Source organism: Pinus tabuliformis, chromosome 2_1 (assembly GCF_031772625.1).
Source record: "Pinus tabuliformis cultivar Carrire ecotype Pingquan chromosome 2_1, CPIR1, whole genome shotgun sequence".
NCBI classification, from domain to species: Eukaryota; Viridiplantae; Streptophyta; class Pinopsida; order Pinales; family Pinaceae; genus Pinus; species Pinus tabuliformis.
Window position 1 is genome coordinate 691,259,312 of NC_142299.1, and position 22,289 is coordinate 691,281,600.

Consider the following 22,289-nt stretch of genomic DNA (forward strand, 5'->3'; position numbering starts at 1 on the left):
CTAACAACAAATGATCGGCAACAGCCCTTGTCCCCGAGCAGATAGAGTGTGGAGCCATGGCAAGAGAAGACCCCTCGTCCACTGAAATCTCGTTCACGTTTTGGCCCGAGCCAATCTCTTTCCAAGCCACAATCGAACCCTACATAGATGTCGAGCAAGGGTCATCCGAAAACATCCCCCTTTCTAAAACGGGGGCTAGAGACACACTGAAAACTAAACTATCCTTGGAACAATTGAGGATGATCCAGGTGGATGTTGGTGGCCACCCACCTATCCCATTTGGACCCCCACAACTGTCTCTTTCAGTTTTTCAGTTTCCTTAATTATAGCACAGTTTACTATTTTTAGCAGTTTTTCAGGTCCTAAACTTCCGGAGCCGTTTTGAGGCCCTAAACGACGTTTTTTGGGAAATCTTTCCAATGGGCTATCATGCGCGTCAAACAGAGATAATATGACCAATTCGCGACCCCAGGAAGTTGGCTGTCCAACTCACCCCAAAGCGGGGCCCACAATTTGGCATTTTATCTTCTGGGGTTAGGTTTTGGGATGTGAAGGGTTTTCCATTGTTTCTCAATAATAAATAGGCCTTCGAGCCTCATTGTAACACAGTTCAGAACAATTCAGAGGCATGTAGCCGCCACATCTCTTCTCAGAGATAAGCTACCATCGCCCTAGCTGGGTTATTTCCATTTCTATTTGTAAGCCTATTTCAGTATTTTACAGTAATAAAATGAAGTATTATTTCCGCTGCATATTTGTCTTTATGGTTATCTTTGTATTTTATTGTGTTCCTGTTTAAATCCGGATCAGTGGTATCAGAGCGGTCTGCTTTTTCTCTGTTTTTTTCTTTGCATGTCCCCAATGAGGTCGGGATATAAGGAGTTAGGGCTTGAACTGGTCGAACCTTTGCAAGACCAGCCTCGCAAATGTCGACAACCTCTCATGGCGGATGAGAAGAAACACGAGGGGGCAAGAGATCCTATCAAAATCTTGCTCGAAGAAGCGCTCGAGCGGCAACGGAACACGATGATGGATAGCTTTGCACAGATCCTTCAGCGGCTACCCAGAGGTGACGCATCGACTTCCAACAGCTACTCTGGAAACGCCACACCGTTTAAGGTACAAGTTAATTTTGAAATCCCCATCTTCGAGCGTCAAATAGACACAGATGCCGTAGATAAATAGTTAAATCTACTAGATGGGTATTTTTCTGTTCATGAATTTTCAAATCGGGAAACGATTGTTTTCGCTCTTCTCAAAGCAGCCCCCCACGTCAAGGACTGGTGGGAAACCTACTGCGAGCAAAAGGATGAAAGTACTGGCTCACTGTTTTCAGCCGCACCCACTTGGAATGACTTCCGGGATGCCATCAAGGAGCAGTACTACCCTGTCAAAAGCTATGAGGACAAATACATCAAATGGACCACACTACGACAAGGACGAGACCAAGATGTGTTGCAGTTCACAAACATTTTTCATACCCTTCGCACACAATTGGGTATCAAAGATTCTAAGCTGCATCTGGTACTCAAATACCGCGGCTGCCTACACAAATACATCCAAGAAGAGATGGAGTTCTTGAACATCTCCTCAGTCGGCACAGCATACCGATACGCTGTCAAAATCGAGCAAAAGTTCAAACAGAAGAAGCGAGACTTTGGATCTGCAAATCCGAAGCCCAAAGGACAAACCCAAGGCGGGGTGACCCAAGACAACCCTTCGAAGCCGCAAGAAAAGACAACACCACGAAGCCGAAGAAGGACACAGGAAAGTGTTGTGCATCTCCTCAGTCGGCACAGCATACCGATACGCTGTCAAAATCGAGCAAAAGTTCAAACAGAAGAAGCGAGACTTTGGATCTGCAAATCCGAAGCCCAAAGGACAAACCCAAGGCGGGGTGACCCAAGACAACCCTTCGAAGCCGCAAGAAAAGACAACACCACGAAGCCGAAGAAGGACACAGGAAAGTGTTGTGAGTTCCACAAGAGTCTCACTCATAACACAAGTGAGTGTCGGACCAAGCAGTCGCTGGTGGCCGAGTTGAAGGCTTCCGAATCAGATGCATGTTCTGACCTTGAGCCAGAACCTGACAAGGGGAATGGCAAAGGGAAGCAAATCATTGATGCGAAGCCCAGCGCCACTTTTGCCACCGCCAAGATCCAGAAAAATGAGCCCGAAGATCCAGAGGAGGGGGAACGTCTTTTCCACTCACAAATGTGGGTGAAGGGTTCGTCGCTGCAATTTCATTGTCGATAGTGGCAGTCAAAAGAACCTAATTTCAGCAAAGGTCGTGAAGCGGTTGGGCCTACCAACTACACCACACCCACAGCCGTACAGTATCAGGTGGCTTCACGAAGGACGAGATCTCAAAGTTCGCCAGCAGTGCCGCCTTCCCTACAGCATCAATCCCTTCACAAACGAGGTATTGTGTGATGTTACACCTTTGGATGTTTGTGACGTATTATTAGGCCAGCCATACTTGTAGAGGCGACATGCTGTGTATGAGTCAAGGCCTCGTGCTGTCATTATTTCTTTGAATAATTCATTATACAAGATACCAGAGGTAGCTCCACCTACCGCCACCTCTTTGATCACTGCTAAGAAAGGCAGCAAGCTCATCTCACAGACTAGGAAATTTATTTCCTGTCTGGTTCGCTCCCAAAGTAAGGGGAAGATCGTTGCTACATCCATGACCCCCGCGAAGGGTTCCTCCGCGCAGCAGCAGCAACAGAGGGATACAGTCATGACAGAACACAGAAACTTCTCCTTACCCAAAGGGGTACCACACAAGTTTCAGGTGGGCAACAAAGTTTGGTTACATCTGCAGAGAGAACACCTTACCAAAACCCATCAGAAACTTAGTCCACTTCGACATGGTCCTTACACCAATAACAAGGCTACGGGCAACAATGCTTTGAAGCACAACATTCCTCCATTCCTTCGCTTGCACCGAGTGTTCAATGTGGACCGTCGCCGACCATGCTTCCCACCATTTCTGGACACATCAGAGATTGCAGAACAGCTCACCAGAGACCCAGCTCAGCAGAAGCTTCCTCATCTCAGGGAGGAACTCAACGCAATGGGGACCATTGCTTCCTAAGGGGAGAGGAATGATCCAGGTGGATGTTGGTGGCCACCCACCTATCCCATTTGGACCCCCACAACTGTCTCTTTCAGTTTTTCAGTTTCCTTAATTATAGCACAGTTTACTATTTTTAGCAGTTTTTCGGGTCCTAAACTTCCGGAGCCGTTTTGAGGCCCTAAACGACGTTTTTGGGGAAATCTATCGCCAACGATTTTTCTATCAAAAAATCGTCTTTTCCGTCTTAGTCCTTGGAGAGATCTTTCCAATGGGCTATTATGCGCGTCAAACGGAGATAATATGACCAATTCGCGACCCCAAGAAGTTGGCTATCCAACTCACCCCAAAACGGGGCCCACAGTTTGGCATTTCATCTTCTAGGGTTAGGTTTTGGGATGTGAAGGGTTTTCCATTGTTTCTCAATAATAAATAGGCCTTCGAGCCTCATTGTAACACAGTTCAGAACAATTCAGAGGCATGTAGCCGCCACATCTCTTCTCAGAGATAAGCTACCAACGCCCTAGCCGGGTTATTTCCATTTCTATTTGTAAGCCTATTTCAGTATTTTACAGTAATGAAATGAAGTATTATTTCCGCTGCATATCTGTATTTATGGTTATCTCTGTATTTTATTGCGTTCCTGTTTAAATCCAGATCAGAGGATCATGAAACCCTGACCCCTAGATACCTTTTCAACCAAAGGGGAACTATGAGCACCTAGAGATAGCAGATCATTTGCCATCACTCTCGGTGGCGGGGAGATCGAGAAAGGGGTCTTCACATACTCCAAAGTGGACTATTTCGAAGGAGATAGAGTCTTCGAAATTGATTGGCATGTCCCTCCATCACATTCCGCTGCATATGAATTGATAACACTCGGGGCCTGCAAATCTGAATTCCATTATGACCCACCACAGATGGTTCCAAAAAAAAACCCTCTTTGCACCCTATGCATCTAAAGGGTGAACCCTAATAATCCAAGGATTGAGAGAACGAGAATGTTCCCCATTGGAGGCGAATCGTTGGAACCAAACCCTTGTTGATGTCAATTTCAGCTAGGAAACAAGCCATGTGTCTATCTATCAACAAAACATAGTTTTCTTCGAAGAAAAGAAACTTACCCACCAAATCCCCGATAATATTCAGGTCTCATCAGTTCCAAAACTATAACAATAAGCCTGGAAGCAACACCCAGACGTGCCTTACAAAGAAGGGCTCATGTCAAGTGTCGAACCCCGAGTGCCAACGCTTGAGGACAAGACTGGAGGAATTACACATTGACAGAGCCATTTTTGTGTCTCGACGATTTTAGAAGGATAAAAATCCACCCATTGACCAACATATGGAATAAGGGGGCATAACCCATATGAGGAGCCCATACATCCTCCATCCATTCGGCGATAAATTTCCATGAAGTGCCCTATTAGACCTAACTACGACTTCTCCATCACCTCGTCTAGATGTCGAAGCCCAAACCACAGTTGAACTTCTCTTCTCGTGGCTTCAGGAACTTCATTCTTCTACGTCGACTTCCCTGACTTTTCCTAACTCCCTTCTCTTCATGCAAGGCTTCCTTCCAAGTACCTTCACACCTTCCTCCAGAAACCTCGCTCGAAGGGGGCAAATGTTGTAGCTGGAAAACCTTGGAATAGGGTCCTTTCACTGACGAGGTATAGAGACCACCCTCAACCCTGTGTCAATCTCCTTCCCCAAAAATAAGGAATCCCCAGAGGCCTGCACCAAGCCTTAAGACCGATCAAGGAAAGTCTCCCTCTCTTTGAACAAAACCCTAAAAAACTTATACAAGCTTGAGGAGCCAAGGAGGGAACCAAAGCAATGTGCTAACCTGGATATTATTATTTATTATGAAGCCCTATCATACATAGATTGGTGAGATCTTTGAATTGACACAAAGAACTTGATATAAGCACTTGAAAAGGAAAAGCCGAAAATACCTATAAAAAGGTCGTGAAATAAGCATAAAAATCAATGCCTACAAGGGATCCAATTGTGCCTCCATGATAGAAAATAAATTGCATTAAAGCAGTAAGCTTTGTAGCTAACTCGATCTCTCTTCTCTTTCTCGTGATAGACGATTAAGTGCTAACAAACCAAAAACACATAAATACATACAATTATAGAAATGTCTGCATATATAGGCTAGCCATTCCACTCGAAATACAACAGAGAGGACAACAATTAAGCAAGCAATACAAACCTAAGAAGAGAATATAACTATCTCCAGACAAAGGAAAAAGCAGAGCAAGCAAACATATAAATAGATGTGCAAAATACTTTTCGTGAACGGCTAATTTGCTCTTTGCATAAAAATGGGTAAACTACTATTCTTGCTCCCTTCCACTTTGTTCTCATATGTAATGTTCAGTCCTTCTTTGTTGAAGAATCTAGGGCATGCATAGTTAAGATGATTCTTCGTTACATGATAACAATTTGTTAAGTGTTAATGCAATTTTATCTTAGCTTGACGTTTGCTTCATTATTAGCATGTGTAAGTTAACTTCATCAAACTACTACCAAAACAAGAGACAAGAACACAAATATTTGGCTTACTGCCAAGGCCAAAACCTCTCCCTCTTAGAGAGGAAAACCCACGCAAAAATTCTTCTTATAGAGATTCTGTTGACGAATACCAAGACCATGACCCTTGACACACTTTGCCACTCCAAGGCCAAGACATCAATCCTTCACTTCTCTTAACATCATCTTCACTACATCCCTGAAGCCAATACTGCTAGATCATTGAAATCCTCGATATTGCTTGATGAGATCTTTCATCCTAAAATCATCATGCAGTCACACAGCTACTGCATCTTCACTTGTTGTTACTGAATCCTTATTGATTTGCATCCTTGGAACAATGAGATCACTGAAATGATCTCATGTTCTGTCCATGCTCGAGGTAAGGTTCTAAATACATATATCACAGAGATCTGAGTTTTATTACTAGATACAATCTTGTCGAGATTGTCATACTGTGTCAATATACATATCTATTAGGACTATGACAATGTCTTACATCATCACCCTTATGTTGATGCCGAGACAACAATGAATATTATGATCAAGACTGCAACTTCGATTTCTAAAATTGTAACCAAGAACAGCGTCAATCACTGCGCATGGTAGACGAGTTAACAAGGGCACAGATCTATAAGCCAAGACTATTGTGCGAGATCCATCATCATTGTGCCTTCAAGATATTCATTATTGTGCCTTTGTCCAAGAGCTTCATCACTGTGCCTTCGTCCTAGATCTTCATTATTGTGCCTTCATGATCTTCATTATTGTGCCTTCATGATCTTCATTATTGTGCCTTCATTTTAGAGCAAGACTACAGAGAGAGTTCCACCATATCCTGCCTGCACTCATACGAGGTCTTCTACCTGCAACCCATCTGTAACCCAAGCCATGCCTTCCTGCACCCATCGACATTTCAAAAGATAATTCGAGTTCTTCCTTGTGCCATTTACGGATAACTTCATTAGGTATTTATAGTGGTTTGCATCATCTTATTTGAGCCAACGTGAGCCATGAACTATTGTGTCTCTTACCCAAGCCGACATGACTTATATTAATTTATTTAATTCATAATTGGAGCCGACGTGAAGGTGAATGGATGTGCCTATCCCTTGAGCCGACATGACTTATATTTATTCATTTTAAGTCATTTATTTGGAGTCGACCTGATCATTTCTTTATCGCTTTGCTTGCAGACTTCGGAAGGCTTGTTTTGAGGCATAGATCTTGGTCTTGGAGGGTTGTTACACTTGTTGAAGACTTGTATACATTTACACAAACTCATGAAGAGTTTCTATACACATGACATGACTCTTTGACATATAAAATAAATCCTAAAGACATCAAGAAGTCTTTCACCTAGTGACACTTCTTGCTCATGAAACCCATGTAGCAAGATTACAAAAATAATTTATTTCCTTTTATTACATCAAATACAAAGATCATGTCATTATGAAGACCGAACCTAGTTACACTTTCTTCAACACTCCCTCTTAACTAGGGAGGTATTCATAATGGTACTTGGTCATTCTCAATCTGAAGAATTTCTCATAAGAAGAATCGGATTTGCAATCCATCTGTTATAGCATCATTTCAACCAACATTGTTTCCATTTAGCAAGGCCTTGACTAATAGCTCTATCTCTCACTTAGATCAGAGCACACAATGTTGGCGAGACCAATGACTAATAAACACGCATCATCATTCTCTCTCTTAGGGTCATACCTACTCGGGTGTTCTCCGAGTATGCCCTACTAGGACTATTCTCATCTTGTGTTCCCATCCCTCAAGAACATTGGTTCTCTTGCCCACTCTTGTCTTGGATGCCCTACCACATCCTCAAAGAGTGTCAGATGATATGTTGCGGGGGAGCGCCCCCCCCCCCCCTCGAACCCGCTCCCGAACCGCGCTCCGGGCGAGAGCGGCTCGGGAGCGCGCTCCCGAAAATCGCTCCCGGGAGCGCCCCCCCCCCCTCGAACCCGCTCCCGAACCGCGCTCCGGGCGGGAGCGGCTCGGGAGCGCGCTCCCAAAATCGCTCCCGGACGGGAGCGATTTTCGGGAGCGCGCTCCCTTAAAAAAATTTGCGCTCCCTGGTCTGTTAGGGAGCGATCGCTCCCGAGCTCCCGGAGCGATTTTTAATGCCCAGGAGCGATCGGGGAGCGATCGCTCCCGAGCATTAAAAATCGCTCCGGGAGCGGGTCGACGGAAAAAAAATCCGCCGGACCCGAAATTTCAAAAAAATTTAGAATTTTTTTTTATTTTATAAGCCCAATGGGCCAAAAAAATTTCATTTCAACTTCATTGAGCAAGAGATTGAGAGCTGGAGCAAGAGCAAAGGAGCAAGAGCTGAGGAGCAAGGAGCCAGAGCTGAGGAGCGAGGAGCAAGTGCCAAGGAGCGAGGAGCAAGCCTGCAGAGGTAAGTAACTTAATCATTTAGTTAGTTTAGCTAGTTAGGTAGTTAATTTGGTTAGTTTAATTTAGCTGTTTGAGTTTAAATATCATGTATTTAAATTAAATTAATAAATTAAATGAATTAATCCCAATAAACTAAATTAATTTGCAGATTCAAGACTCAAACCCTACAAACAACACCATGGACCTGGGGATATTTATTGGCATTTTCCTCTTCCTGGTCCCTTTTATAGTTATTATGGTGGTGGAGAGTAGGAAACGGAGGGGGCCTGAAACTGAAGAGGTGGATGAAGAAGCCGGAGGAAGTCAAATGGGTGAAAACCCCATTGAGGAGGAGGTGGAGGGTGAACATGACCCTCAAAAAACTAAACAAGACCAAACTCCACTGTGGAAATATGTTCAAAGGGCTGAAACAGGGAGAGGGGGTGGAACCACTAAATTTCATTGCCCCCATTGCAACACTAATTACACAGGTTCATACACCCGTGCTAGAAGACACCTCTGCGGGAAAAGGCCATGGGATGGAGAGAAACAAATAGGAATCAAAACTTGTGCAGCGGTGTCAACAACAGATAGAGCCAAATACATAAAGGAAGAGGAGGAAGCCCAATACAGAACAAAAAGATCAAGGGGTTTCTTTGAACCAAGCTCACAAAGAACTCCTTCAGCATCCTCCCAAGGCAGTGGATATGGACATGGAGGCACAGGGTCATCATCTTTACACCGTAGAACCATATCAGATTTCCTTGATGAGGGGTGTAGGAATGATGTGGATTCAAAAGTTTACAGGTTTCTCTATGCATGTGGGATACCATTCAATGTTCTACGCTCACCTTATTGGCACAAAATGGTTTCTGCCATAAATGATGCCCCTAAAGGATACAAGAGCCCTGGGTATGACAAGGCAAGAACCGTTGGCCTTGATCATGAAAAAGCAAAAATATCACATTCTTTGAATAAAATGACAAGTTCTTGGACTGACTATGGGTTGTCCATTGTATCTGATGGATGGACAAATGTAAAAGGCAAGCCATTGATAAGTGTTCTTGCTGTGTCTGTTAGTGGTCCCATCTTTCTAGCTGCACATGATTACTCGGACAAGTTCAAGACCGCTATCAACATTGCAAAAGCATTACTTGAAACAATTGAGCGTATTGGCCCATACAATGTCATCCAAGTCATCACTGATAATGCTGCTAATTGTAAGGCAGCGGGAGCAATTATTGAGGATAAATACCCCAACATATTTTGGTCTGGATGTTTGGTTCACACATTGAACCTTTTGTTGCATGATATTGTCAAAAACAAAAATGCACAATACAAATGGATTGGTGATTTGTACAAGAAAGGCAAACAAATGATAAAATTTATTACAAATCATAGCAATACCCATGGCCTTTTCCGCAATCACTCGAGATTGGAGTTGCTGAAGATTGCGAAGACAAGATTTGGTAGCTATTACCTCACCTTCAGGCGCCTTTTGAAGGTAAGAGAGGCATTAGCTAGCATGGTATCAAGTCCACATTGGCAGGTATTAAAGGAAAGGGCTACAAATGCAGCTGACATGGGAGGTTTTGAAATGGTGGAGGAGGCCGCTCTTGATGGGCAGTTTTGGACAAGTGTGAAGCAGGTATTGGATTTCACCAAGCCAATTTATCACATGATTCGGTTTGCAGATACAGACAAACCAGTGATTGGCAAGGTGTATGAGCAAATGGATACCATGTTGGGGCAAATAAAAGATATTGTTCATAATAGAGATCCCAACTTGTACAAACTAATTCATGATTGTGTGTGTGAACGGTGGAATAAGCTTAATGTTCCACTACATTGCTTGGCGTATATCCTTACGCCAAAATACTACTCTTCATCTTGGTTGGGCAAACCTGCAGCAGGGGGTGGGGTTAGGACCAAACCCCACTTAGATCAAGAGGTAACTAGAGGATATTTGGAAGCATTAGAAAAATTGATACCTGACAGGGAGGAATGTGCAGCTGTGCGCCTTGAAATAGGCAAATACCTCAGTGGCAGTGGTTTGTATGGTAACTTCCATGCAATGGACGACAGAGATAAATTTGATACTCTCACATGGTGGGAAACATATGGCGGCCACGGACTTTTGCCAAAATTGGCAAAAAAAGTTCTTTCACAGGTTGTAAATTCTTCTTCTGCAGAGAGGTGTTGGAGCACCTACAGCTATATACATAATGTGAAAAGAAATAGACTCAATGAAAACCGAGCAGAAAGCTTGGTTTATGTGCACTACAACTTGAGGTTGTTGAGTCATTACTGTGATCGGGCTAATGAGGATCCCACATATAAAATTTGGGACAATCACCCAGAGGATGACAATTTGGAGGATGGCGTTGTACATATTGAAGAACTAGAAGATGAACTTGTAAGGGATGAAATTGAAGCAGATGCAGCAGCCATGCCACCTCCACCTCCACCTCCATCATCTACTGGTAGCAGTGCTCGAGGTCCGAGTCTTGTTCCTTTGCTGTCGCCACCTCCATCTACACCCTCGCGTGGAGGTTCTAGTTCTGGTCGTCGGTCTGTGCGGGAGACTCCTAGAAGACCACCACGACCTGCTTATACTCCTGGAGACTCTCATGGCAAGGGCCACATGTAGATTTACAGTTTACTTGTCTTTTTTAGTTTCTATTAGACTTTAGTTTTCATAACTGTTGAGTTTTGAGTCCTTGACTCTTGACTCTTGACTCTTTCATATCATAATGATATTTTTTGTAAACAATATATCACTGTGACAATGAAAATTTGAAGTTTGAAGTTGGGCCTTGGCAATTATAACTCATTGGTAATGATTGTGAATTATGAATATGATGCTTTGTGAAAGACTAAAGTTGTTTCATTTCATCTCATTATTCATGTTTCATTTTATAAATTTTTAACATTTCATATCATGTTAACAGTTAGAACTAGAAGTTAGGACTTAGAAATATCTTCGATATTACTTGAAGTTTGTAATGGTTAAACTTAGCTTACAAGTACAACTTTGGTGATCAATGATGATAAATGTTATTGAATTTTGAAATTTTCAATTCTGAAAGCTTGAAGTTGGAACTTTAAGATTGAATTTGATGAATCGTGATTTATAAGAGTCTAAGACTCAATATGTTGCAGTTGTAATATCTATTTTACTAACTTATGGACATGGTTGATGACAATTATAATTTCTAGATGATTGATGTGATATGGTTCAATGATCAATCTATGTTTTTTTATGTTTTTTATGTCTAATTCATCATTCTACATGTTTTTGTTGACATATATGTATCAAAAATTAAAAAAATAAAAAATATATATATATATATATATATATTTTTTAAAAATCGCTCCGGGATTCGCTCCCAAACCGGGAGCTTTGAAAATGGTCGCTCCCGCTCCCGCTTCCGCTTCCGCTCCCGCTCCCAAGTAACATAGGTCAGATGCCAGATGATTACACAATCCTCCATTCTTTCTTCCAAACTGAAGACAAGAATGTCGTGTCTGACTCTCCCTCTTAATCAGGGACAAGTTCCAAGTTTCTCTTTACTTAGAAACTTGCTCGAGTTCCTTTGTTCATAGGAACTCCCCAGAGCTCCCTCCTACCTAGGGACTCTATCATCAGTGCTTTATAGGGTATTCTAGTTGACTGATGATTCAAGACTTCGATGTCATCAATTCCTTCATATGTAGGGCTCAACCATCCATCACTTTCCTTCGTCATGTCATTCCTTCGTTCCTGGAAAGTATCCTCCATGGTTTTACATCTGGGGCTTCCTTCATAAGCTCATTTGTCTTCACTTTTCTTTAATAGTGATTGCTCTGGATCACAAGGTACATAGTTGCAACATCCTTCACAACTCTCCCTTCCTTGATCTTGCACAAGTACCTAGACTTTTCCAAGAGGTAAGACACTAAAAAAAGATCACATATTACCTTTTGGTGATGGCCTTCTTCCAATGACATCTTCTTGTAGGCATCAATCATCCTGCATTCATGTTGACACATCTCCCGATGATATCTGTTGTCAAGGGTCCTCATCTTTTCAGACTTCCATCAAAGTCTTCACATCATTCCGGGAGGTTTCTTGGTCAAGTCTTCCTGATCCTCTGGATGTTGACTACCTTCATCATGGTTGCATACTTCACGATCTCTTCCATCCTCATATCTTTCATTCCTAGGAGCTCTTAGATTTCTTCAATGGTCATCAACTACCTCATACTACATTATGAGGACATATTATGTTGATTTCATCTAGTTTGACTTATGTCTTTTTGCATCCTTTCAGAGGAGGAGATCTATTCCCTTTTGATCATGCTTGATCCATTTTATCTGCAACCACATATCATGACATTACAATATCAAATGCAAATACAAATACAATCATACATACCTCATTTTTCCTTCAGGTATTTTCCTGCAGCTTCCTTGATTGAAAAGATCTTCAATCCCTTGGTCTGCTTCATCCTTCAAGTCATTGAACCACCATCTCATGAGTTCCAAGAGTTGGAATGTCTAACGAAACATTTGTTGCCTTCCTGGACTAGGAGATCATTTGTTGAGATCTCTATCAAACATCCTTCAGGATCTAGTATATCCCCATCTGGCAAATGTTTCCGTTCTCCTGAATGACTTCTTCCTTTCCTTCAATGTACAACAAGATTCCCAAGAGCTATGTTCTTCATGATTCCATATGAGCTCTTGCTTCCATGATGCCGTGATGCATCTTCTTACTATGTTCATATCTGCAGGGATTTCTGATATGATCCTTTTGAGAGGGACACCATCTTATTATTACTCCCTCTTTCTTTGATCCTTTCTTCAGCTTCCTCCATCCTTCAGGTAATCTTTCCATAGTACTTATCTTGTCAACCTTTCCTTTGCACATATTGAGTCCTTTGTCTTTCTCTATTCAGCATAGAGACCACAAATTGTTGATCGAGGTAACCCTTTTTGTTCATGGACATTTGTTACCTTACTTATCAATATCATTATCAATGATGATTATTTTCTCATCATTTTTGTTAGATCTCGTAACTGAGATCTCATGAAGATATTTCTTCATTCTTCTTTTATTGCATTTCAGATAGTATATCTTTTAGCATTTCATGTATCCTTCTTATGTCTCCTTTCTTACTTCATAGGACTTTAACAGTTCTCATAAATTCAAAGGAGATCTTGATGTACTGACTTCTCTAAGGATTATGACAATCCTTCTCATTCCATGCAAGAACCTTTGACGACCCATACAGCATACAGATCTTCTTGCAATGAAGTCATTTCAAAAATAATTAGTGAAAAATACTTACTTGAGATGTGAAGATAAAATCTTCACCTTGAGCATGTTGGCAGTGAATGGAGTAGGTGTGTTGATGCTTCTTTCGGTTGAGAACTTTGATAGGCAGACTGCCTTCCTTCCCTTCGAGCCATCTTCATTGATATATCAACAGACTGCTGATATAATTAGGTAGAATATAGCATCGACTTGTGATTGCAAGTGTATTGCCATTGACATCCAAAAACTCTTGTTGTTGTAGATTGTAAACTGCTTCCTAGGGTTTCAAGATGATGTACGCTCCAATTTTAGATCCTCTGGGCTGCCTTGATCTTGTGGCATTTAGATGATGATTACTTGAGGCAAAGTTTCTTGTTGATATAGGTAGTAACCCTTGTTATAGGTTGATCCTTTGATCTAGGGTTTAGATCTTGATGTTCTTGCTTTGATGCTCTGCTTAAAACTTGATCCATGTATGTCTATTTTCTACCCTTCCTTGACTATTAAACCAATCCCTCTGATACCATGTTGAAGAATCTTGGGCATGCATAGTTAAGATGATTCTTGGTTACATGATAACAATTTGTGAAGAGTTAATGCAATTTTATCTTAGCTTGATGTTTGCTTCATTATTAGCATGTGTAAGTTAACTTCATCAAACTATTATCAAAACAAAAGATACAAGAACACAAATATTTGGCTTACTGCCAGGGCTAAAACCTCTCCCTCTTGGAGAGGAAAACCCACACAAAAATTCTTCTTATAGAGATTACATTGACAAATACCAAGACCCTAACCCTTGACACACTCTACCACTCCAAGACCAAGAGATCAATCCTTCACTTCTCTGAACATCATCTTCATTGCATCCCTGAAGCCAATACTGCTACATTGTTATCCTCAATATTGCTTGATGAGATCTTTCATCCTAAAATCATCATGCAGTCACACAGTTACTGCATCTTCACTTGTTGTTATCGGATCCTTATTGATTTGCATCCTTGGAACAATGAGATCACTAAAACGATCTCATGTTCTGTCCATGCTCGAGGTAAGGTTCTGAATACATATATCACAGAGATCTTTTGAAACCCTCATCATAGCTACTCATCGAAGTGCTAGATCTGAGTTTTATTACTAGATACAATCTTGTTGAGATTGTCATATTGTTTCACTATACATATCTATTAGGATTGTGACAGTGTCTTACATCATCACCCTTACGTTGATGCCGAGACAACAATGAATATTATGATCAAGACTGCAACTTCGATTTTTGAGATTGTAACCAAGAACAGCGTCAATCATTGTGGATGGTAGACGAGTTAACAAGGGCACAGATCTATAAGCCAAGACTACTGTGCGAGATCCATCACCACTATGCCTTCGAGATCTTCATTAATGTGCCTTTATCCGAGAGCTTCATCATTGTGCCTTCGAGATATTCATTATTGTGCCTTCGTCCGAGATCTTCATTATTGTGCCTTCGTGATCTTCATTACTGTGCCTTTGTTTTAGAGCGAGACTGCAGAGAGAGTTCCACCATATCCTGCATGCACTCATACGAGGTCTTCTCCCTGCAACCCATTCGTAACCCAAGCCATGCCTTCCTGCACCCATCGACATTTCAGAAGATAATGCGAGTTCTTCCTTGTGCCATTCGCAGATAACTTCATTGGGAATTTATAGTGGTTTGTGTCATATTATTGAGCCGACATGAGCCACGAACTGTCGTGTCTCTTACCCAAGCCAACATGACTTACATTAATTTATTTAATTCATAATTGGAGCCGACGTGAAGGTGAATGGATGTGGCTATCCCTTGGGCCGACATGACTTATATTTATTCATTTTAAGTCATTTATTTGGAGCTGACCTGATCTTTTCTTTATCGCTTTGCTTGCAGACTTCAGAAGGCTTGTTTTGAGGCATAGTTCTTGGTCTTGGAGGGTTGTTACACTTGTTGAAGACTTGTATACATTTACACAAAATCATGAAGAGTTTTTATACACATGACATGACTCTTTGACATATAAAATAAATCCTAAAGACATCAAGAAGAAGTATTTCACCTAGTGACACTCTTGCTCATGAAACCCATGTAGCAAGATTACAAAAATAATTTATTTCCTTTCATTACATCAAATACAAAGATCATGTCATTATGAAGAACGAACCTAGTTACACTTTCTTCAACATTCTTCTTCCTTTGCCTCCCAAATATTCCCCACCAAGGTTGGAATTTGGATTCCTCTTTACCCATTAGACATTTTTTTACGTTTTAGGTCTTTATGCTTCCCATCAAGGAATGTTATGTTTAAAATTTCGCCCTTCATAAGTGATGTTTTTAACAAATGAATCTTTTACCAATAAAGGCTTGATTAAAAATTACCCTTCAATAACACATAGAAAAGACACTTCCATTGTTTCACAGGTGACACTGTAATGTATTAATTCCCTAGATACAAACGATGAGAAAACTAACTTCCATGTTAATTGCAGCCAATGTTTCCCACTATTACAAATTTTTAAATATAGCATAAACATGATAATAAAATGAACCCTAAACTTGTACACCTGCCTATATTAGCTTTTTGCATGTTGTATAATCATGAAACAAGTGGGGCAGGATACAACTCACAACTATTAAAGGAAAAACAATCAACAAAGGCCATACACATGATTGACTTACTAGACATAAAACTTCATTAATCAATACTTTTTAGTAGTTTCCCTTTCAATTCCTGAAACAAATAGATATTTGATATTGCACTAGAAGATATTTTGCAACTTGGAAATACAATAGTCAGGCAACTTACTTCCCATTCCAATCCAAGTCACGCACAAACCTACAAATGTCCTAAACTTTCATCTTAAAATGCCTTCCATCTAATACAACTTGTAGGATATGGAATATTTATTTATCCCGTGGAAGCAGTACTCAAATACCTCAGTTCACAACATAAAAAGCTCAATGCACATCCTAAATTACTATGTCCACAAATCTGAAACCCCTAAAATTTCTAATCACTGAGACAATCCACAACTATGTTATAAAAATCTACCTGTAACATCACCAAACCTCATGTGGCACAGCTTTCAATCAACTCTTAGTTCAAACTTTAATATACATTACCAAAGCACATATCATAGTCAGTATTTTGCGCCAATTCCATTCATAACAGAGGGAAGAGGAATCTGAAGATAAATTAAGGTTTTGGATACAAGAAAAACGTCCATCATGTAATAGGTAAACGGAGAAAAATGGATGACAAGCTATTTGAGTCCATTTAGGAAAAGTGGATTCTAGATTATTTGCACCCATTTCAGAAAAATGGATGATGACCTACTTGAACCCATTGAAAAGAAGAAAACTGGAAATAAGCTATTTAAACCTGGCTAATGAATAAATCGATGATGGCCTCTTTGAGCTAATTTCATTTAGGTAATAATCCCTCACAGAGCTTGATGACTATTAACTAATACCATGAAATTTAAACCAAATAGCAATTACTAATTTTTTTCAAAGTAGAACCTATGACCTCTGCAGTGAACCTTTGAAATGGAGAAAACCCCTTTTTCTTCACCTTAAAACCCTTAAAAAGCAGAAACAATTTCCATGCTACAAAAACCCTTAAATTCACAAAACCGTTATCAATCCAAAAAATAATTAAAACGTCTACAAAAATTCAATAAATTCACCTTTGGCTCTGAACCGTTCCTGAGCAGTGGTGCCCCAAATCTGCGTTTTAATCTCCTTCTTGTCGATTTCCATGGTCTTTTCCTGAAATTCCACACGAATTGTTGCTTTTTAATTTTGAGAGAACTCACTTTTGGGGTATGGTGATAGAAAAATCGATTTTCCGACGGCAGTCACCTAACAATACAATTTTGAAAAAATGATCTTCATTTTGCTCATAGTCCGCATAGGCCATTTTGGCTTCAAATCAGGAAGAGATGGACAAGAATGCAGTTCTGTTCGATGGAATTACCATGAAAAACTTAAATTGCAGATTCATTTACAAGACATCAAATATATGAAACAAGACAGTCATGAATATTTTAGAATAGTGAAGAAAATACATATGTCCAGTCCAAAAGAAGAAATATGGAAGGAGCAAGCATACAAACAAAATATCCAAAATAAACCGGAATTAAATAATCTTTAATATTTCTTCAAGGGAATATGGGGTAGTTTGGGAAGAATTACATAAATAAAACTCGGGATAAGATAGCCAAGCCCTTAATTCGAAACGTTGGCTGGAGATTTGTTGAAAAATAAATAAAAATCGAAGATTCAACCAGAAACATTTTTTTCTGTTTAAATATATAACTGTGAAAAACTCACCAAACTCAGAACAAGAGTCGAAACGTATGCTACCAGGGTCTAGTCACAAAAGGGAAAACAATTTTAATCTGTTATCAATTCAATTATGAAATTTCAAAAATCAGGAATGTATAATGGTATTTTACAGTCAAATTTAGAACAGTCAGATAGAAAACAAAATACCTGGCTTCAAAGGTCGGAAACTGAACATCAGCCATACATTCTTTGGAAATTTCTACGCGTATTACCGACAGCTCCTGTGCCACCGTTTCAAACTTTCTCGACTGCATTACCTGCACGCGTGGAAGGTTTTTAGCAAAAGATTCCACCAGCGCAGTAATCTATAAATAATTATAGGTAAAATGGAAAACTTTACTCACATAGAAGTTGTAATTAAGTTCACCATTTGAATTTGCATCAATTTAGCCCTGCAAATAAACTCACTTTTGGGAAGATAAACAATATCTATCGGTTCCATCCAAACCCTAAAAGCCCTATCACCTCACATCGGTCGACCTAGAATGGGCCACAAATATAGCAAATTCCAATTTATGGTATAAGAAAACCAGTGGAATAGATCCAATACAAATTTTGATAGACCAAATATAGATTTTGAACCAGAAAACGCCATCATTAAAAACCCACATTGCAGTTACTCCAATGAACCTTCGATGGTTAGTAACAACAAAAACCCAAAAACATTTGAACATCACATCAGGCAGACTTCGAGTATAGCTGTATTTTGTGACCGTTTTTCTCAAACACGCGAGACTTACGGCACCTTACTACATTTGATCTCGTTTCAGAGGCGTGTTGACTACACATTAATTTTTAGAATTGAAAGAAAGAAATAAATTATTTTTAACATCCACGACGTTAAAGATCGCCTATGGCAAAGTGTTTGTCAAATTCTCTTTAGCATATGGCAAAGTGTTAGTCAAATTCTAACCCTGTGGTGACTTGGTGACACTGTAGCAGGCGAACGTGCTCAAGCTGCGATGTTCTTTAGGGGTTCGAGATGGGATATTAATGACGTTTTACATTCTTCAACGCACATCATCACTAAAGATGGTTATGCAAAATGTTTTCATATGAAAGGCAAAATGTGCTATAATAGGCAAATATGTCCCTCAAATTCCAACACTGGTACCCACCACGATCACGCTGTGCATTATGTTTTTTCTTTTGAATTCAAAATGCCATGTGGTTTTGATGGCGACATTTATCGAAAAGCATATCTGCGGACTGGTTACAATAGAACAATATTCTTCAATAAAATTTGAAAAATTTAAAATGCTTATATTCACTGAAAAACATAGCCATAGTTTAATTAGCCGAGGAATTGTCTGGAAAGTTATGGAAATTCCAGTTATATTTAGAGAAAATCTCGCAAGGCTTTTTGTAAATCCAAGTTATAGTTGTTAAACTTCAAAATTTTAGGTGTTCTAAACGTTTTTTATGGTGCTGAACTCATTTCCATTTAAACACTGTCTCTACAAGATTTTTTGAAATTTTTTTTTTTTTGCCCAGATTTCGACCACTTTTGACTGCCCAGATTTCGACCACTTTTGACTGCCGAACAATTCCTTCGCCTCTATAAACGACTCCAAAAACATATTGGAGACTAGTTACAATGGAAATGAAACAAGATGCCTGAATAAAATTTGTAAACCTTCCAACTGAACTAGAAAGGACATAAATCTTCAACTAAAAAGATGTTTAAGGTAATGATAGAAGCAAAAATCAAAGGTGAGGAACATTTTCTTTGACTTTAAAGGTTAAACCTACATTGGATAGAACTGTAAAATGCCCTTTATTACATATAAATCTAAGCAGGTAAAATGCATCAATTGAACCTTCTTTTTATTGATGTAAAAGCTTATGGAGCTACAAACGTTGTATCGCAATTTCAGCGACCAAGTGTATAAATTTTGTTTTTTTGTTTTAAAAAAATAAAAAATATTAAAAAAATTGTGAAAAGTAAATTTATTTTATTAAATTATTAATTTAAATTTAAATATTGAAAACATCATAATATGATATATTTTTACTACTTTGAGCTGAATCAATATTAGTTGTTTTCATCATCATATTAAAGTTAGATCCATTTTAATTTTGGATGTATCAAGAAGGATAAGAGATTTGATTTGATCTCTCTCGAAACTTGGTAGATCCAAAATTAAGATGGATCTAAGTTGGTAGAATACCATGGGTTTGACATCAAGGATGCAAACCTATGACCACAAACTTGAAAAGGTGAAGAAGTTCTGAATCAAGCCCGGTCGATCCAACAAGGTATAGATAATTGATTGGCTCGCTGATGTATTTGGTAAATACTCAACTAGACATTTGTTTTGCAGTGAATGTTATTAGTCAATGCCAGGTAGAGCCCAAGCACGATCATTGGATAGCATCCAAGCATATATTGAGATATTTGCAAGGAACAATCCACTACTTCCTGAAGTATGATAAGAGGGATGATGTCTAATTAATCGGATATACATATTCTCACTAGGGAGGTAGTGAGATGGATTGGAGAAGCATTGTTGGAGGATGTTTTAATTTGGGATCCTCCATGATATCGTGAATGAATAGAAGGCAAGAATCAGTTTCTTTGAGTAGTGTTGAGGTTGAATACATTGTAGCCTATGAAGTAAGCAGAGAAGTTGTCTGGTTGAGGAAGTTGTTGCCCGACTTGTGTGAAGGACCGATGGACCCTACGATGATACAATGTGACAAAAAAAACTATATAATGTTATCTGAAGGCCCAATGTTTCATGGAAAGACAAAGCACATAAATAAAAAGTATCACTACAGTTTAAAGATGGTGCAGGAGTGTTGCAGCTACGGTATATCTCCACTAATGAACATGTAGGTGACATCTTGACAAAATATCTTCCTAATAAGAGGCTTGTGTATTTGAGAGACAAGCTTGGTCTGGTTGATATATTCTCCCTAATTGAGAGAGATAGATAGACGCATCATTCTCGTCTTCATTATGTGAAGAAAGAATGGAGGATTGGTAAGCATCTAACATCCGATACTCTTTGAGAATGAGGTAGGGCATACAAGACAAGAGTAGTCATAGAGGACATTCCTTGAGGATGTGGTATTCCAATATATGAATTGTCCTAGAAGGGCATACCCTGTGAACTCCCATGTGGGGTATGTGCCTTGAGGGACAATGATGATGGTCTTTATCAATCATTGGTCTCCCCATCATTGTGCTTTTATTTTGTGGAGAGATAGATCTGTTAGTCAAGGCCTTGCTATGTGACAATGTTGGTTAACATGATGAAAAGAAATGGCTTACCAATTCGACTCTTCTTATGAGATATCTTCAGTTTGAGAATGTCCATGTACCATTTATGAATACCTCCCTAGGTAAGAGGGATTGTTGAAAAATGTGTAACTAGGTTCGGTCTTCATAAGTATGAAATGTACTTTTGAATCTTGTGTATTGTAAAAGAAATAAAATTGTTATATTATTGTTTTTGTATCATGGGTTTCATGCTCAAGGTCTTTTATTTTAGAGGTCAAGCACCCTTTGAGTGCTTCTAGGGTTTGTCCTAGGGTCAAGATGTCAAAAGAGTCATTGTCATATGAAGAAGACCTCAACAGGCACATTATAACTTGTAAAAATAATTAATTTTGTATTTAAAAGAATCAAAATACACTCCAAGACCAAGTTGGCCTGACGACTAAGAAGTTGGTCTCAATTATGGCATTTCGTCCACCTTGGAGGCCTATATATAGGAGGGAACTCGACCTCCTAGAGACATCATTCATCTTCTTATCATTTAAGCGAAGGAGAAGAAGAAGAAGGCCAATGTAGAAGAAAGAAGGACAAAGAGAAGTGTTTGGGTTATCTCTCCCTCTTTTCACATGTGTGTAAGAAAGGAGGCTAAGGTTTTGTTGTTGCAAGATCGAACTTGGAGAAAGTGAAGAAAGAAGGTCGAAGGAAGGCTCATTAGGTCATCCTCGAGCCTTAGAAGAAGGATAAACTCAAGAAAAGGTGAAGAGAAGCCTTGGAAGCCCTAAATTTTCTCACACATGTGGAGGCAACAGTTGCTGCAGGGGCCGAAAATTTCATACTTGCAATAGAGGTTAGAATTCTATAGTTGGGGGTCAAAGTTGTGCTACTAGAAGAGATTTGACTGGGTTTGACTTGGACAAAGGAAGCACATCATCAATAAGGTCGGACTTGGTCTTGGAAAGGTATTGGTCTTGGTCTAGAGGTCTTGGAATTCATCAATTGAAGAATCTATAAGAAAAGAGATTTGTGGGTTTTCCTCTCAAGTGGAGAGGTTTTGGCCCTGGCTTGCAACCTATATCTTATGTTCCTGTGTACTGTTGATCTTCTTGTTTTGGTAGTTGTTTGATGATAAGAATAACATAATAATAAAAGAAAAAACTAATAAGTAAGAAAAAGTAAAAAGACATCACAAGCAATTATAAAGTTTAAGAGAAATCATCCTGAGTATAGCCCTATAGATTTCTCAAAAAGGGATAGGTATAGAAAGAAAGAGAGATAAATGGGGGGGAGAGAGAGGTGGGGGAGAGAGGAAGGGGGAATACAATGTTATTCACTTAAATAAATGCGGTGATTTCAGTGTAGATGTTGATATCTAATCCTATTTGATTGATTG

At 39.6% G+C, this 22,289-nt stretch overlaps 1 protein-coding gene across 2 annotated transcripts in view; it reads right to left on the bottom strand.

Moving 5' to 3' along the window:
* LOC149202485 (uncharacterized) overlaps nt 1-18,458 on the bottom strand; it is a 111,177-nt gene extending 92,719 nt beyond the window's left edge. Inside the window, exons 1-4 of one of the 2 annotated variants that reach the window (XM_089399997.1) lie at nt 18,286-18,458; nt 18,021-18,156; nt 17,824-17,933; nt 17,016-17,097 (exon numbers count right to left, since the gene is read on the bottom strand). In XM_089399997.1, coding sequence (XP_089256123.1) covers nt 17,016-17,097; nt 17,824-17,930 — 189 coding nt within the window. In that variant the 5' untranslated portion in view covers nt 17,931-17,933; nt 18,021-18,156; nt 18,286-18,458. Of the gene's footprint in view, nt 1-17,015; nt 17,098-17,823; nt 17,934-18,020; nt 18,229-18,285 lie in introns of those variants that run through there. The other variant, XM_089399998.1, reaches the window with a different exon arrangement.
* Nucleotides 18,459-22,289: the final 3,831 nt, after the last annotated feature.